The sequence below is a fragment of the Macrobrachium rosenbergii genome, chromosome 26 (assembly GCF_040412425.1).
Source record: "Macrobrachium rosenbergii isolate ZJJX-2024 chromosome 26, ASM4041242v1, whole genome shotgun sequence".
Lineage (NCBI taxonomy): Eukaryota > Metazoa > Arthropoda > Malacostraca > Decapoda > Palaemonidae > Macrobrachium > Macrobrachium rosenbergii.
Window position 1 is genome coordinate 5228508 of NC_089766.1, and position 14991 is coordinate 5243498.

General features: G+C 35.5%; 1 protein-coding gene across 1 annotated transcript in view; it reads left to right on the forward strand.

The window, feature by feature from the left end:
• Window positions 1–14705, forward strand: part of LOC136852955 (transmembrane and coiled-coil domain-containing protein 4-like) — a 272962-nt gene extending 258257 nt beyond the window's left edge. Inside the window, exons 4-13 of the mRNA XM_067128027.1 lie at window positions 5619–5751; window positions 5967–6127; window positions 6869–6949; window positions 7214–7380; window positions 8015–8132; window positions 8592–8794; window positions 9177–9273; window positions 9681–9845; window positions 10105–10247; window positions 12178–14705. Of these exons, the coding sequence (XP_066984128.1) occupies window positions 5619–5751; window positions 5967–6127; window positions 6869–6949; window positions 7214–7380; window positions 8015–8132; window positions 8592–8794; window positions 9177–9273; window positions 9681–9845; window positions 10105–10247; window positions 12178–12747 (1838 nt within the window). The 3' untranslated portion in view covers window positions 12748–14705. The remainder of the gene's footprint in view (window positions 1–5618; window positions 5752–5966; window positions 6128–6868; window positions 6950–7213; window positions 7381–8014; window positions 8133–8591; window positions 8795–9176; window positions 9274–9680; window positions 9846–10104; window positions 10248–12177) is intronic.
• Window positions 14706–14991: the final 286 nt, after the last annotated feature.

The window sequence follows — 14991 nt, forward strand, 5'->3', positions numbered from 1 at the left end:
GGGTGAGTCATCATTATTCCTCCTTCTCCTCCTCCTCCTCCTCCTCCTCATTATTTATCAACAGTGAATGTATTCGTAGAGAGAGAGAGAGAGAGGGGGGGAGTTTGTATACTGTCATTTCTCATTTGCTAGATAACGATTAAAATGTGTACACGGGATTACGACTTGTGGGTGTGTGTGTGTGAGAGAGAGAGAGAGAGAGAGAGAGAGAGAGATTAACACCTACTCTCCCCCACCTTATTCCATAAGGCTAATCTGCCGCCCACGACAGCTTAACGTGTCTGCACACGTTGGTAATCTTTTTACGCAATGCAGTAGGCTGGATTATTTCAATGTTATGGAAAATATGAAAATATTTTATAGTGATTGAAGATGCTCTATAGTGATTGTTATAGTGATTGAAAATACTTTGTATAGAGATTGTTATAGTGGTTGAAGATACTTTATAGTGGGTCTTACAGTGATTGAAATACTTCATGATGATTTTTACAGTGATTGAAATACTTCATACTGATTTTTACAGTGATTGAAAATTCTTTATGGTGATTGTTATAGTGATCGAAAATACTTTTTATAGTGATTGTTATAGTGACGGAAAATTCTTTGTATAGTTATTGTTATAGTGATTGAAAATACTCTGTATAGTGATTGTTATAGTGATTGAAATACTTCATACTGATTTTTGCAGTGATTGAAAATTCTTTATGGTGAGTGTTATAGTGATTGGAAATACTTTGTATAGTAATTGTTATAGTGATTGGAAATACTTTGTATAGTGATTGTTATAGTGACTGAAAATACTTAATACTGATTTTTACAGTAATTGTTCAAATTGTTTATAGTGATTTTTAAAGTGATTGAAAATTCTTTATAGTGATTTTTATAGTGATTGAAAATACTGTGTATAGTGATTGTTATAGTGATTGAAAATACTTCATACTGATTTTTATAGTAATTGTTCAAATTGTTTATAATGATCATTATAGTGACCGAAAATACTTTTTATAGTGATTGTCGTAGTGACTGAAAATACTTCATACTGATTTTTATAGTAATTGTTCATATTGTCACACTGATAAAAAAAATTCATAAAAGGTAAAGTGGTCTGTTGTGATGTTGGAGAGAGAGAGAGAGAGAGAGAGAGAGAGAGAGAGAGAGAGAGAGAGAGAGAGAGAGAGAAATTGAAATTATAATTAATAATGAATTGTAAGTTTAGAAAGCAAGACATTATGAAGTGTGAAAAGAGAGAGAGAGAAGAAAATAATTATATTAGCAAATGTGATGTGGAGAGAGAGAGAGAGAGAGTAGGGAAGATTAACATGATGAATAATGAACTGGAAGTTTAGAAAGCAAGACTTTATGAAGAGGAAAAAAATTAAAAATAATATGTCACATTACCTTTTAAAGTACCAAATGCCTAATTAAATTATTTTTCGTAGAAATTGTAGGACCCACTAAAAGTGTGACCTACCTCCGTTGAACCCGGGTCAAGGTCACACGCAAAATTTTAATCGATACATTGCACAGGGGTCATGTTGAATAGATCGCGTTTTTTCAAGGTCAGAATGTATCAGATTACAAATATTTAATTATATTTTATCAACATTTGGTGATATTATATATATATATATATATATATATATGTATATATATATACACATACATATGTATATATATGTATGTTATAATAACCTTTTATAAAAATAACCAGCTTTTTGCAAAGTGACGCCGGTTGATTGTATCAATAAATAAATATATTCAATGAAAATTCTTGTTTATATTTATGTAGCTAATTTGTTTTGTTGATAAATCTGTGTAATAAATAAAACTATTCATTGTTTGAGTGATGAGATTGCCAAAGTTATTGTTTATGATAAACTTTCTCTTTGTCTCATTTAACACACACACACACACACACACACACACACACACACACATATATATATATATATATATATATATATATATATATATATATATATATATATATATATATACTGTGTATATATATTCATAGACATTTGTTTATAGCCGTGATGCAATCTCTTGCACGCTTTCTCTTCACAAAACACGAGGAAAACATTGAAACAGACCAGTTTTTGCTACAGTTTCAGCTTGTGCTTTCAATAACTTGTTGTAATCTCCTGTGTGCTTGTAGAATTTGTTTCATAGAAACCAAACATTATATGAGTGTATGTGTTTGTGTGTGTATGTGTGTGTGTAATTTGACCGTAACCCTTTCCCCCCTCAAAAAAAAAATATCCTTTGTACTCTGACTTAAGAAGAATCCTTTGGGAAGGATCCTGCGCTCTCTTATCCTTAAGTCAGCTGTTTCCTTTCACTTTTTATCTTCTGAGTCACGTCGGTATCTCGTCAGAATCGCCGGGAACTGGAATTGGTTTAAAAGTTGGAAAAAGTTAAGAGTTTTCGAAGTTTGGGTTCGCATGGCCTAAGTGGAATTTCTCTCTCTCTCTCTCTCTCTCTCTCTCTCTCTCTCTCAAACACACACACACACATATATATATGTGTGTGTGTGTTTGTGTGCACGACACACACACACACATATATATAAAATATGTGTGTGTGTTTGAGAGAGAGAGAGACAAGAGAGAGAGAGAGAGAGAGAGAGAGAGAGAGAGAGAGACAGAGAGAGAGAGAGTTACACATTCATCCCTCCTTCCAGTCTCTCTCTCTCACTTCTCCCTCTCTCTCTCTCTCTCTCTCTCTCTCTCTCTCTCTCTCTCTCTCTCAAACACACACACGTATTTTTCTGTTACACTAGGTATTAACTTTTCCTTATTTAGTTGGCACGGACATTACTGGGTTAAGAGAGAGAGAGAGAGAGAGAGAGAATGAATGAATGCCTCCCCAAGTAATTAAACAATTATGTAAAATTTCTCTTCATTAAAACAAAAAATATCCCAGAGCTGATTCTGACGTACACCTAACACATGTCAGTCATTGCTTCACATTTTCTGAAACCCAGAGGATTTTTCCTCTTGAATCTCCCGCCTGCATTTAATCACCTTACTCGGATTGTGTGTTTTACTTCAAAAAGGATTTTTTTATTTTTCTATTCTATTTTTTTTAGCTTTTGCTTGTATTAGGATTTAGGACAGGCTTTCGTCAGGAATTGTATTTTTGTATTTACTCGTGGGCGTTGAGTCTCTCTCTCTCTCTCTCTCTCTCTCTCTCTCTCTCTCTCTCTCTCTCTCTCTCTCTCTCTCTCTCTCTCTCTGTATATATGTAATATAATTTAGTAGATATATTATATACATAATTTAGTACTTATATTAATCAAGGGAGGGTAATTGCCTACATAAGCTCTCTCTCTCTCTCTCTCTGTATATATGTAATATAATTTAGTAGATATATTATATACATAATTTAGTACTTATATTAATCAAGGGAGGGTAATTGCCTACATAAGCTCTCTCTCTCTCTCTCTCTCTCTCTCTCTCTCTCTCTCTCTCTCTATGTATATATATATATATATATATATATATATATATATATATATATATATATATATATGTGTGTGTGTTTGTATGTATGTACATATTTGTGCGTGCGTGTTTATGTATGTATGTATGTACTATATGTATGTATATGTATATATATTTATAATTACATACACCCACCGGTCGTCCATCGACCTGTTAACAACAGCCTTAAGTAGCTAAGCCCTTTCATCATTCAGAGCGTAGGAGTCTGTCTTTCTTAATACCTCTCTCTCTCTCTCTCTCTCTCTCTCTCTCTCTCTCTCTCTCTCTCTCTCTCTCTCTCTCTCTCTCTCTCTCCTTCCTTCCTCTGTCCCTAATTACTTCCCTGTGTGCCCAGGAGGCACCTGTCTTTGTTATTAATCTGTCAGAGGAATCGGGCGAACTCCTCGTTATTATTATTATATAAAGTTTTAGTTTCCCTTTTGTGAGGAAAGTTGCGTCCTGGGTATTATCAGTGGGTAGTGTTAGATATATATATATATATATATATATATATATATATATATATATATATATATATACACATACATATATATACATACAGTATATATACATATATATATATATATATATATATATATATATATATATATATATATATATATATATATGCTGGAGAATTATGTTGATCTAAAGCCAGCATTATTTTTTTTTACATTTTATGATAGTGAAGGGAAATGTATAAAAAGAGGTTATTAATGGGTAGAGAAAGACAGAGGCAGGAAAATAGGATAATAAAATTAAACGCGCGGGGAAAGGAGAGAGAAAAATTAAAGACACGGGGAAAAGAGAGATAAGGCAAAGAAATAAAGACCGAAAAAGTAAATGTAATAGACAATAAAGAGAGAGAATTAGCTGTAGAAATCGACGAACGAAGGGAAGAAGAAGAAGAAGAAGAAGAAGAAGAAGAAGAAGAAGAAGAAGAAGAAGAAACAAAAGAAAATGAGAACATACCTTCTGATCTGCCCCAGCCTCGAAAAACTTGTGCCTTTATTCAACCACAGAAGAGTTTGTTTTTTTGTTTTTTAGTGGGTTCAATGAAGCGGAATTGTCCCTTCGCTTTTGACCGTTGTTGTTTGTTTAGCTTTTTTTGTTTGTTTGTTTTGTGTTTCTTTGAAGTTTGTTTACCTGGATAATCAGTGAACTGTAATTTATAAGTTGGGACTTTTTCTGGGGTTTTGCTTTGGTTGAAATAATATGGTGTTGTAATCACTTCTTTCATGTTGGATTATTTAGTGTGTTATTGCGAGTTTTTAAAACGAAATATATAATTTATTTTGTTGTTGAATGTTTCCTCTATAAATAGAGACCGTCTGTGTTTATCAGAGTGATTTATTTAAAAGTCAGTGTCATACTTTTTTTATGGCTGTAGTCTGTGATGTATGAAACGCTTGTGTATATAAGAACTCACGATATTTGAAGGTAATGCCTCATTTGAAAAATATAAAATATAATTGTTTGTTATGAATATACCTTATTAAACTCCTCGTACCTGTTGCCTATCTAGGTTAGTAATGTCACATTGCAGCTTGAACCAGACCTCTGTGTTTTGTTACAGTTTCCAGTAACGCTTAGTAATTTGTAACCTGGACCCTCCTCTTTGTCTCCTGGCTTGGGACTGCTAGAGTTTGTAATTTTTTCATGATGTAGAGTTTATACATATTAATTTGTGTTTGTTTTCATTAGCATAAGCTGATTGGTGAAAGTTATCAATTTTGGTATTTTAACCCTTCCCTTATGTTCCTTACAATCTCCCATAAGCTAAATAACTAAGGTATATACAGTAGATATGTATAAATGGGGTGAAAGAGTTGCTGGAAAGCAGGGCCCCACAGCATTCTGGAAGTGAGTGTGTGTGTATGTGCTCACGTTAGACATACTGTTGATGAATCCCAAGTATGGTTGTATTATGCTTCTGGTGTTGAAATTATCAGTACACGTCAATAAGATAGTGATATGTTATGTCTCTTCTCTTGAGCCACCCCTGAAAATACCATTATGCCAAAAACAAAAACCTAAACCAAGAGAAATTGTAAAAACATCGAGGTACTCAATGTTTACCTAGCGAGAAGCGTGACGTCATCTCACCACCGCCACCTCTTCTTCTTCCCGTAGGGTGCTACGACGCGAGGATCAGAGTGCTGATCACTCACGTCACCTGTCTGCTGCAGGTGAGTGTCGACCTCCTGGAGATGTACGAGGAGTCTGTCTTGGAGTATCTCACCATGGAACACGTCCCTCCTTCGGAGTAAGTAATCACTACGTCATTGACTCTCTCTCTCTCTCTCTCTCTCTCTCTCTCTCTCTAATACCCAGTGACTTAACAGACCAAAACTAAATAAAATTTATAACTTTTTTTAGGAAATCGAGGAAAATATATGCCCTCTCAGTACGTCTAATTATTATTATTATTATTATTATTATTATTATTATTATTATTATTATTATTATTATTATCCCCAGAGAAGAGGAACTGGAAAAATCCAAGCGTAACCGCTACAAGAAAATCAGGCGTTACACGGCCATCGGTCTGGCGACCCTGGGGGGAGGGGCCGTCCTAGGGTTGACAGGTGGGCTGGCGGCCCCCTTCATTGGTGCTGGAATAGGAACAATCATTGGGGCAGGTAAGAGGTTCGTTTTAGTAGTGAAAATGAACTGCGTGTGAAGACATTGGGATTCTGTGGAGATTTTTACGGTATAATGACTCTTTCTTTGGTGGGAAAATTGTGTATGTGGAGATTTATGTCGTCTGTTTGGGGTAGAGAAACTGGGTAGGCATGCCTGAATCCGCTAAGTCAACAAACGTACAGAATAAGTGGAGATTTATATAATATTTCTTATTTATGCATTGGGGGATTTTGTGGAGACTTATACTCTTTCTTTGTTGGGAAGATTGTGTGTGTGTGTGGAGATTGATATCATCTGTTTGAGGTGGAGAAACCGGGTAGGCATGGCTGATTTACACTAAGAATCAGCCATGCCTACCCAGAATAAGGGGAGATTTATATATTTCATATGTAGTGGGGATTTATGTGGAGATCTATATTCTTTCTTTAGTGGAAAGGCTGTGTATGTGGAGATTTATAAGTGTTCGAGGTAGAGAAACTGATAGATGAAGCGCAAAGAATTTTGTAAATACTGTATATATAAGGCCTTTATTTTATAATAACTAATATTTACAGTAACATCAGCAACAGTAATAACGTTCCAGTATTTATTTTAAAAAGTACAGAATTACAGTTCATAAGACTTCTGTAATGCCTTAAGGTACACTACTGTATCTTAGTACATTAGTTTATAAGTGACTAATTATTAATCAGTGTTTACCTTTAAATATGTACATCTTACCATCTGTATTATTCCAGGTGGAGCCGCTGCTATATCCTCAACAGCTGGAATAGCTGTCGTAGGGTCCATGTTTGGAGTGGCTGGTGCTGGACTTACAGGTAAGACCTCACTGAGTAACGTGGGGTGTGAAGGACAGTTCTTGAAAGCAGCCTAAATAAGCAGTGACTCATTCTTCTACGGAAAGTATTTCTAGATTGCAAACTGCTTTCATGGGTTAAATTGTTCAAGTACTGCACGTAAAGTTGGTAGAGAGGAATTATTCCTTTCAAAAACAGTATACTGTAATTCATCATCAAAATCTAAATATTCTACTGTAGTCTGAACCTCTTAAGAGATTATTAAGTGCCTTCTTCTTCGTCTAGGGTTTAAAATGCAGAAACGCATTGGTGATATCGAAGAGTTTGCTTTCGAAAGCTTGTCCGAAGGAAGCCACTTGCACATAACCATCGCCATCAGCGGATGGCTGACCAAAGAGGACCCTGCTGAATTCATGGAGCCCTGGAGGACTTTGTATCATTCTCGAGAACAGGTGAGATTCAGATATTTTTTATGTACAATAACTTCATTTTTTAAATGTACTGTAATTAATACCCAGGGATCTGTAGCAGTTTTTAAGCTTAAATTCTATTTTCTATGCACAGTAATTACGGTACATACTGGTTTACCTTTACAGCATTTTTAAATGTGTACTGTAATTAATATTCGGGCTTTTATTGTAGTGTTTAAGCTTGACATTTATGTGTAGAATTGCTGCCTCAGCTTTTGATTTGATTTCTGACAGAAATGTTTATTGTTTTTACCTGAGAAACGAAAAATTAAAGGCTTTAGGTCTTAATGAGAATGCTTTATATACAGTAACCACTCAACATAATACTGTATAGCCTATTGTAAGGCATTGTACTTCAGTCTCTTGCAGTGGAAGAGTGATACAAAGATAAATACGTTTCGAAAAGGCTTCATCATAGCTAGCCTCGTAATCTTACCTGATTTTATAAACCATTGTGAGACTATTGATTGCACTTGATTACAGTGTATTTATTTGTGAGAATTTTTTTTCACTGATCCAAGAACTAATTACAAAGCTTAATGTTCCTCCATGTTTGTCGCTTAACTGTAGAATATTTTAACTGATATAGTTATGAAATTCATCTTTCCCATTCCAGTATGTTCTTCGTTATGAGTCTACCTATTTACTAGAGTTGGGCCAGGCCATGGACTACCTCCTACAGTTTGCTCTTTCAATGGCTGTTCAGGAAACACTCAAGTACACTATCCTTGCTGGTAAGGCCATTCTGGAGTTCTTGACAGAACTGAGGTAATGTCATTGTTTTATAGTTAGTTTCAGTGCAGAAATTCATATATATGATTATAGCATATGTAGAGGACTGCGTATAACTTCAGTGGATCTATTAGATGTGTTTGATATTGGTCATAATAACAGTGCCCTGTTTATTATTAATGCTTATTTCTGGCCTAGATGTGCCCTTATGAAATATGAGAAGTAATTCTTCACATTATTGGCGTTGATATTCACCATTCTATTTGTGAAAATCTTGAAAATTTTGGGGTACATATTAAAAAGTATTCCCAAATAACCTTCTAAACACTATTTCCAATCCAGTTTGCTATTTTTTTATATACAGTATATTAAAAAATATGTCACATTCTGAACAACAAAGTTTTGTTTTTTAAAACAAAATCATTAGAGTACTTCATTTCAGATCAGATTACTTTTCACAGGAATCATATCGGCCATTACATGGCCAACGTCCCTCCTCACGCTGGCCTCGATCATTGACAATCCCTGGGGCGTTTGCTGCCGGAGGTCTGCGGAGGTTGGCAGACAGCTGGCAGAGGTGCTGGTGCAAAGGCAGCATGGCAAGAGACCCGTCACTCTGATAGGCTTCTCCCTCGGAGCTCGAGTTATATATTACTGCCTCGAGGTACAGCAGTCAGTTCAATTGAACCTGTTAAAAAGAGCTCCAGTTATACATATTGCTGTCTGGAGGTACAGCGGTCATTTCAAATTAACCTGTTAAAAAGAGCTCGAGTTATAAATAGCTGCCTTGAGGTACAACTTTTAAATCAAGTGACACTTATTAAAAGAATGGCTTGGGTTATGTATCATTGCCTTGAGGTACAACATTTAAATCAAGTGACCCTATTAAAAAGAGTTTGGGTTACATATTGCTGCCTTGAGGTGCACACTTAATTCAAAAGACCTTATTAAAAGAATGGCCCTTATTAATTTGCCTTGCTTATAGATGAATTTAAAAGATTGGTTAAGCATCTGTAATTTATACTGAAAGAAAGCCATCCTTTCAGGAACTGGTAAAACGGAAGGGAAGTGCAGGAGTTGTGCAGGATGCCATATTTCTTGGGGCACCGGTACCCGGGCATGGGAAAGAATGGAAGGAATTTCGTAAGTCATGATTGCTCTGATTTTACCTTTTAGTTCAGTCGTTTTACCAACAAGGGAAACTTACACAGAACAAATGATAACCTTGAAAATAAAGTCTACAAGTAGAAAAATTTAAGGTTTGATTTAAGAAGGATTTTATTATTTTTTCATTTGTCCTTGGTGATGAGTGATACATTGGTTACACTAATATGAAGTTGCTTTCTTCATTGTATGAAACTTATGTCTGACTAGTAAAAGCTCCATAGCAAGTTAGTGTTTTGGCTTCTTCCAGTGAATGATTGTCATCTGATATTATATTTGGTATTTTGTTTGTGATAATTGTTTGTGAAGTATGAAGCTAGTCGTATTCTAATGCACTCAACAGATGTGGCTCTTTCATATTATTCCTGACAATTTTTTTGTTTCAGGTCATGTGGTATCAGGACGTATCATCAACGGTTACTGCTCCGGAGACTGGCTGCTTCGCTTCCTCTACAGATCATCCACTGGCACAATGCGCATTGCTGGGCTGTCACCTGTTGACTGGCAGGATAGGAGGATGTTCAATTTTGACCTCTCTGACATTGTAGCTGGTAAACTTTACCTCAGTGTAGTATGGCAGATGCTTTTATGTGGATCTTACAATAATTTAATTCCGTAAGACCACCGAGTCATATATTTAATGTCACTGTACTTTCCCTAGAAGATGTACAGTACAGTATTTGGAAATCCAAAGTGCAAACTAGAGCATAGTACTGTACAGTAAATCTTACAGTAAACATGGTGAGAAAATGTAGGTTGCAATGCAAGATACCAGATCTATAAATTTCACTCCTCAACATCTTGTTCTAGGCCACATGGACTACGCCAAAAAAATGGACGTCATTCTGCGACTGTTGGGTATCAGGACTCGAGACCCAGTCAAGGACCTAGATCCAAGGGTAAAGAAAAGTGCTTCCGATTATCCAGGCTTTATGTCTATGCATGGGAAAATGGTTAGTATTCGCTTGTTGTTTTGTTTTCTAGAACTTATCAGTGGCAAAGAAAGAGGACAAATGGTAGCAGAAAAATCATTTGCTCATCAGCCCACAAAGTGTTCGTGCTCTGTTGAACAAGGACCAAGTATGATACATATTGCCTTTCAAAAATGATTATTTGAATTTGTTGTGTCAGGTTCTCTTTGGCCATTTAATGTTTTTTTTGGCTTAGTATATTAGTATATCTGAATCCTTCCTGCAAGACCAGTTCCAGACAAGGTGTGAATGAAGCCGTTACCTTTGGAAATTCATTATTTAAGGAAATCTTGTCAGGCTCTACTCTTGCACATCCAGTCCACAAACCCATAAAACATCTGATTTTTGTTAATACTGTAGTATTCAGTGTCTGGATTCACAAATGTGTTATTAGAGAAAGGCAACACACTGTACTGTGCACAGTACTGAAGCATTAGGTTACATGGGAAGTACAGTACAGCATGAATTTTGCATTACACCTTTCTTTTACTATTCCTTTTTTCCTTTTGTGTTAAGTCATATCTTGACTTTTCACTCATTTAGGTAGTTTGGGTTTCTTTGTCAGGGAGTTGTGGAAAACTTTAATTGTAGTATGTTCTTATATACATTAATCGATGTAAAGAACATTTCCATCACAAACTATTACCTCTGAACAGTGTTGCTTTTGAAATCTCTGGATTCTCGTTTGTTTTACAAGGTCATGACATTCTTTCCAAGATGAGGAAACTGGAATTAAGCTATGGAATATGTATACAGAAGTTTTAAAATATTGCACAATAAAACCATTACATGGATAACTGGGAGGTTATTGAGGACATTTTTCTCTGAAGAACAAGGAGGTAGGACATATGTAGACCTCAAATCCAGATGTACAGTGGAAATAAACAAAAGTTACTCAGGAACTTCTGAGGTGAGGTACCATTAGGGTGGTGATAGGCAGGAGGAGTTTCAGTGGGATAGTACCAAGTCATTTAACTGACTAGAAGGTAAACATGGGTCAGAAGTGAGAGTGAAAAACAAAGATTACTGTAATCACTATACTGCAGAAGAGCAATAAGGGGTACAGACTCACTTGATTTTTTTATGATCATTTAATATCCTGCTTTTCCAAGCTCGTGTGACCACTTGGTATTTTCATTTTCAAAAGCTTGTAGAGCTGTCTCATTTCAAAGCTTTCCTCAGGGCAGTTAATATATTTGCATGTTCATGTTATTTATAATTGATGTTGAAGGGAATGATGGGCAAACTGTAATGCATCTGGCTGCTCAAGATGGAATGATGAAGGCTTTTGCTCGTACTTTGAAGAAGAAAATATTCTTTTCTTACATAACTTTTCAATTTTTCTCTTGCGTATGAGGTAGGATAGTGGCTTCTTTAAATCATTTGCAGTGATTTTGCAAGTTTTTCTTTAGTGAAAACAATTTGGTGACTTCCAGGTCATTTGAATTTTGATATCTTGGTGATCGTCACCTATTCTTGTTCTTGTTTTTAATCCTTTTCATTGCTGTACAGTAGGGCAGCATTGTATTTAATATTCTGCTTTGCCAGTGGATTTTTTCATGTTTCATATAAATCACAATAATCCATTATACTGTACGTATATAAAAAACTGTAATGCTGTCGTGATTTAAATTCCAGTCGTTAATTCTAGGAATGGATATTTATATAACTTCTGAATTTTTTTAGCATGTTTGTAGGTTCAATGTGGTTATTTTATTTAGAAATTAAATCTGAGCTGTTGTAGTTTCAAGTAGTAAATATATTAACTTAGAATTGAAAATGAAGATAAAGAATTTTCAGAGTTAAACATCCTGTGTAGTAGTTTATGTAGATCTGATGGTGTTAACAACTTCTGAAGTAGAATGTTAATGACTACTAACACCAAAAATAATATGACTCATTTGCTTTTCAGGAGAAACCCGGCATTCGAACTTCCACCTCTGATAGTTTCCTCCTTTGTGGACGAGATGCTCCTCTGACTCGTTCATACTCTACAGACGACATTCTCATGGCTGCTTGTGATGACGAACTTAGTAAGATGGTTTCTGAAGAGACGAAAAGTAGGGCTCGATCATCTTCCGATATCATGCAGAAGAGTATGGCAGATGTTGGACGTCAGGGATCAGTGTTGCAACACACTATGAAGACCAGAGAATCCTTAGAAGCGCTGAATTGTTGTGCACATCTTAGCGAAAGGGAACAAGAGAGTAGAGACACCGTGAGGTCGAAACCTTTCTTTGGTGACTTGTTTTCCAAGAAGCCCGCAGCACCAGCCATTAGCAAGGAACAACCCAAAACACAACAGGTATTTGCTCAAGAAAGATTCAAGCGAAGAACTGTTTCTTCTAGTAATCTTTTCCTCCCAAGAACTAGCTCTGTTGGGAAGAGAGAATTTCTCCGTTCAAGCTCTCAGGACCAGTCTAAGGGCTCCTTTTTCCAATTCTTCACCCGGAAGCAAGAACCGATAGATGAAGATCCATAAGGACGGACTTTCATAGTGAATGACTGATAGCTTCCATTCATCAAGGAACTGATGAAATAGTTTTGATAGTGTGGCTGTATTTTGCTCTAATGAAAAACTCCAGAACTCTATACTTCAACAAATAACAATATTGCAAAGATTTCCCCAGGTAAAGAGGGTTGTGAAGGAGAAAAGTTAAAATCACTGAAATCATACGATAGCTTTTGTACTTAGTCTTAGGTCTTCTGAGACTAAGAGATTACCATGAAGTCAGGGACATTATATCAGAGATACAGCAATATTTTCTTAATTGTGCGTATCATGTTTACAGTGATATATCCTATATGAACAGTATAAAGACTATATTTGTATATGATAGAATATTTATGTAATCAAATGTTATTATATGAATACAATCTTTTATAATGTAAATCTTTAGTAACTCTCGAGCAACATATGATTCTTTTCCCAGTTGTTTGTACAGTTATATAGTAAGTTCCTTAAAGGTTGCGTAAAAGGGACCTCTTTTCCGATTGTTGTACCGTTTGATATATATTTATAATGTTTATGGTTATTAGTGGCCAAAGATTTTCTTTCAATAGAAGGTGCTCACTTCAGAGCTCAAAGACCCTTTTGAGCTCTGATTGCCAATCGGTTCTGAACCATTAAGATAGAGTATTGTTATATATGCTATAGAATAGCAGATAGTGATACAAACTTATGCCCAACTGTAATGCATGATACATCGTAGTGTATCAGTTGTATGTTGCAAAACATTTGCCTTGCCTAGAGAGAGCTTAGCACGCATACGCTGTAGTCCATAAGAAGCACAAGTACTGTACATGTAAACATTAAAGATGTCTCTATATCCATGAAGGTAGCATGCCTCTATCCAGACTCTGTTGCGTGACATATGAAACACTGATACAGGACTTCTTTAACCCATCCTTAGCTAGCTAGCAGTAGACAAATAGATGGTTAAACTAGTTCCTACTCGTGCTGTAATTTAACGTCCAGCGGCCGTGGTTGTTACCGTCAAATCTAGCTCACTGCACCTTTAGAGTATGATTTCGTAGATTTTTGCGTCCAGAATTCAATGGTCAGGGACACTGTGATAAGTAGCAGAATCACCAGATGCTACAAATTTTGTACCATTGGATGTCTTGTCATGTTACTAGATATAATTTTTGAATTTTCCTTATTCTAGTGTTTGATTTTGCATTTTTACTAGTGAATGGCAAACCAATAGATGCACAGTTTGATGAGTGCTTCATTGTAATTTAATCCACTTCAAATAATTACCACCATCTTTCTGAGCCGTATTTTTCAGATGTGTTCATATACTTTAATTTGTTAAGTACAGTGATTCATTTAAATACAATACTTGATAGTTGGTCACAGTCATCAATGTGAGTTTTCATATCAAACATTTGAGGTCCCAATTAGTGCCCAAGTTTTTCATGATTACTAAAGTGGAGTAGTTGCCATTCATAAGTAATTAATTGTTACTATAATTGTTTTTAGCACTGGTAAATCTTTGCCAGACAAACACTACCTTTTACAGTTCCCAAGCTATGATTTTTACAATTGGAATAATATTATTGTACAGCACATATCAGCAGAAAAGACAATATGAAGCATCCAGGAAACACCCCCAAAAAAAGGGGCTGTCGTGTGAAGCAGGTAGAAAAACACTGACCTTGAAATTCCACTCAAAATACCCATACAGGGTGTATACAGTATTGTTTCTATAACTCTCGCCCCACCCTCTGAACAAATTTTATGCTAATGGAATATACGTTAAATCCACAGTTTTTCAGTGTGCATGGTGATGGTAAGGATTACTGTATTATTGTTACTACTTATTGTAATCTATTAGAAGCGTGTTGATAATGAAGAGCGGCATTTAAATCAAACTTCAAAGAGCTTTGACTATCACTAATTTTTTCTTAGGTATGTAAACCTCAGAATAAGAGTAATATAAAGGAAATTACAGTACATTGTAATCATTTGGTTACCACAGAAATGTTACTGTGAGACAGTTTTTATTATGGTGTCTATGCTTAGTAATTAATGCCACTGGTAACAAAAAATATATACAGTATTGCATTTATTATAGCTATTATGAATTGTATTACAGAGAATATTAGGTGCAGTGTACAGCTATATGCCTGGCGCTGTAATGTGGGACCCCATCTTTTACTAGCAGTATGAGTCAAAGCCATCAATATTCAAGAGTGAAACTGTGGTTCCATCTTATTGGTA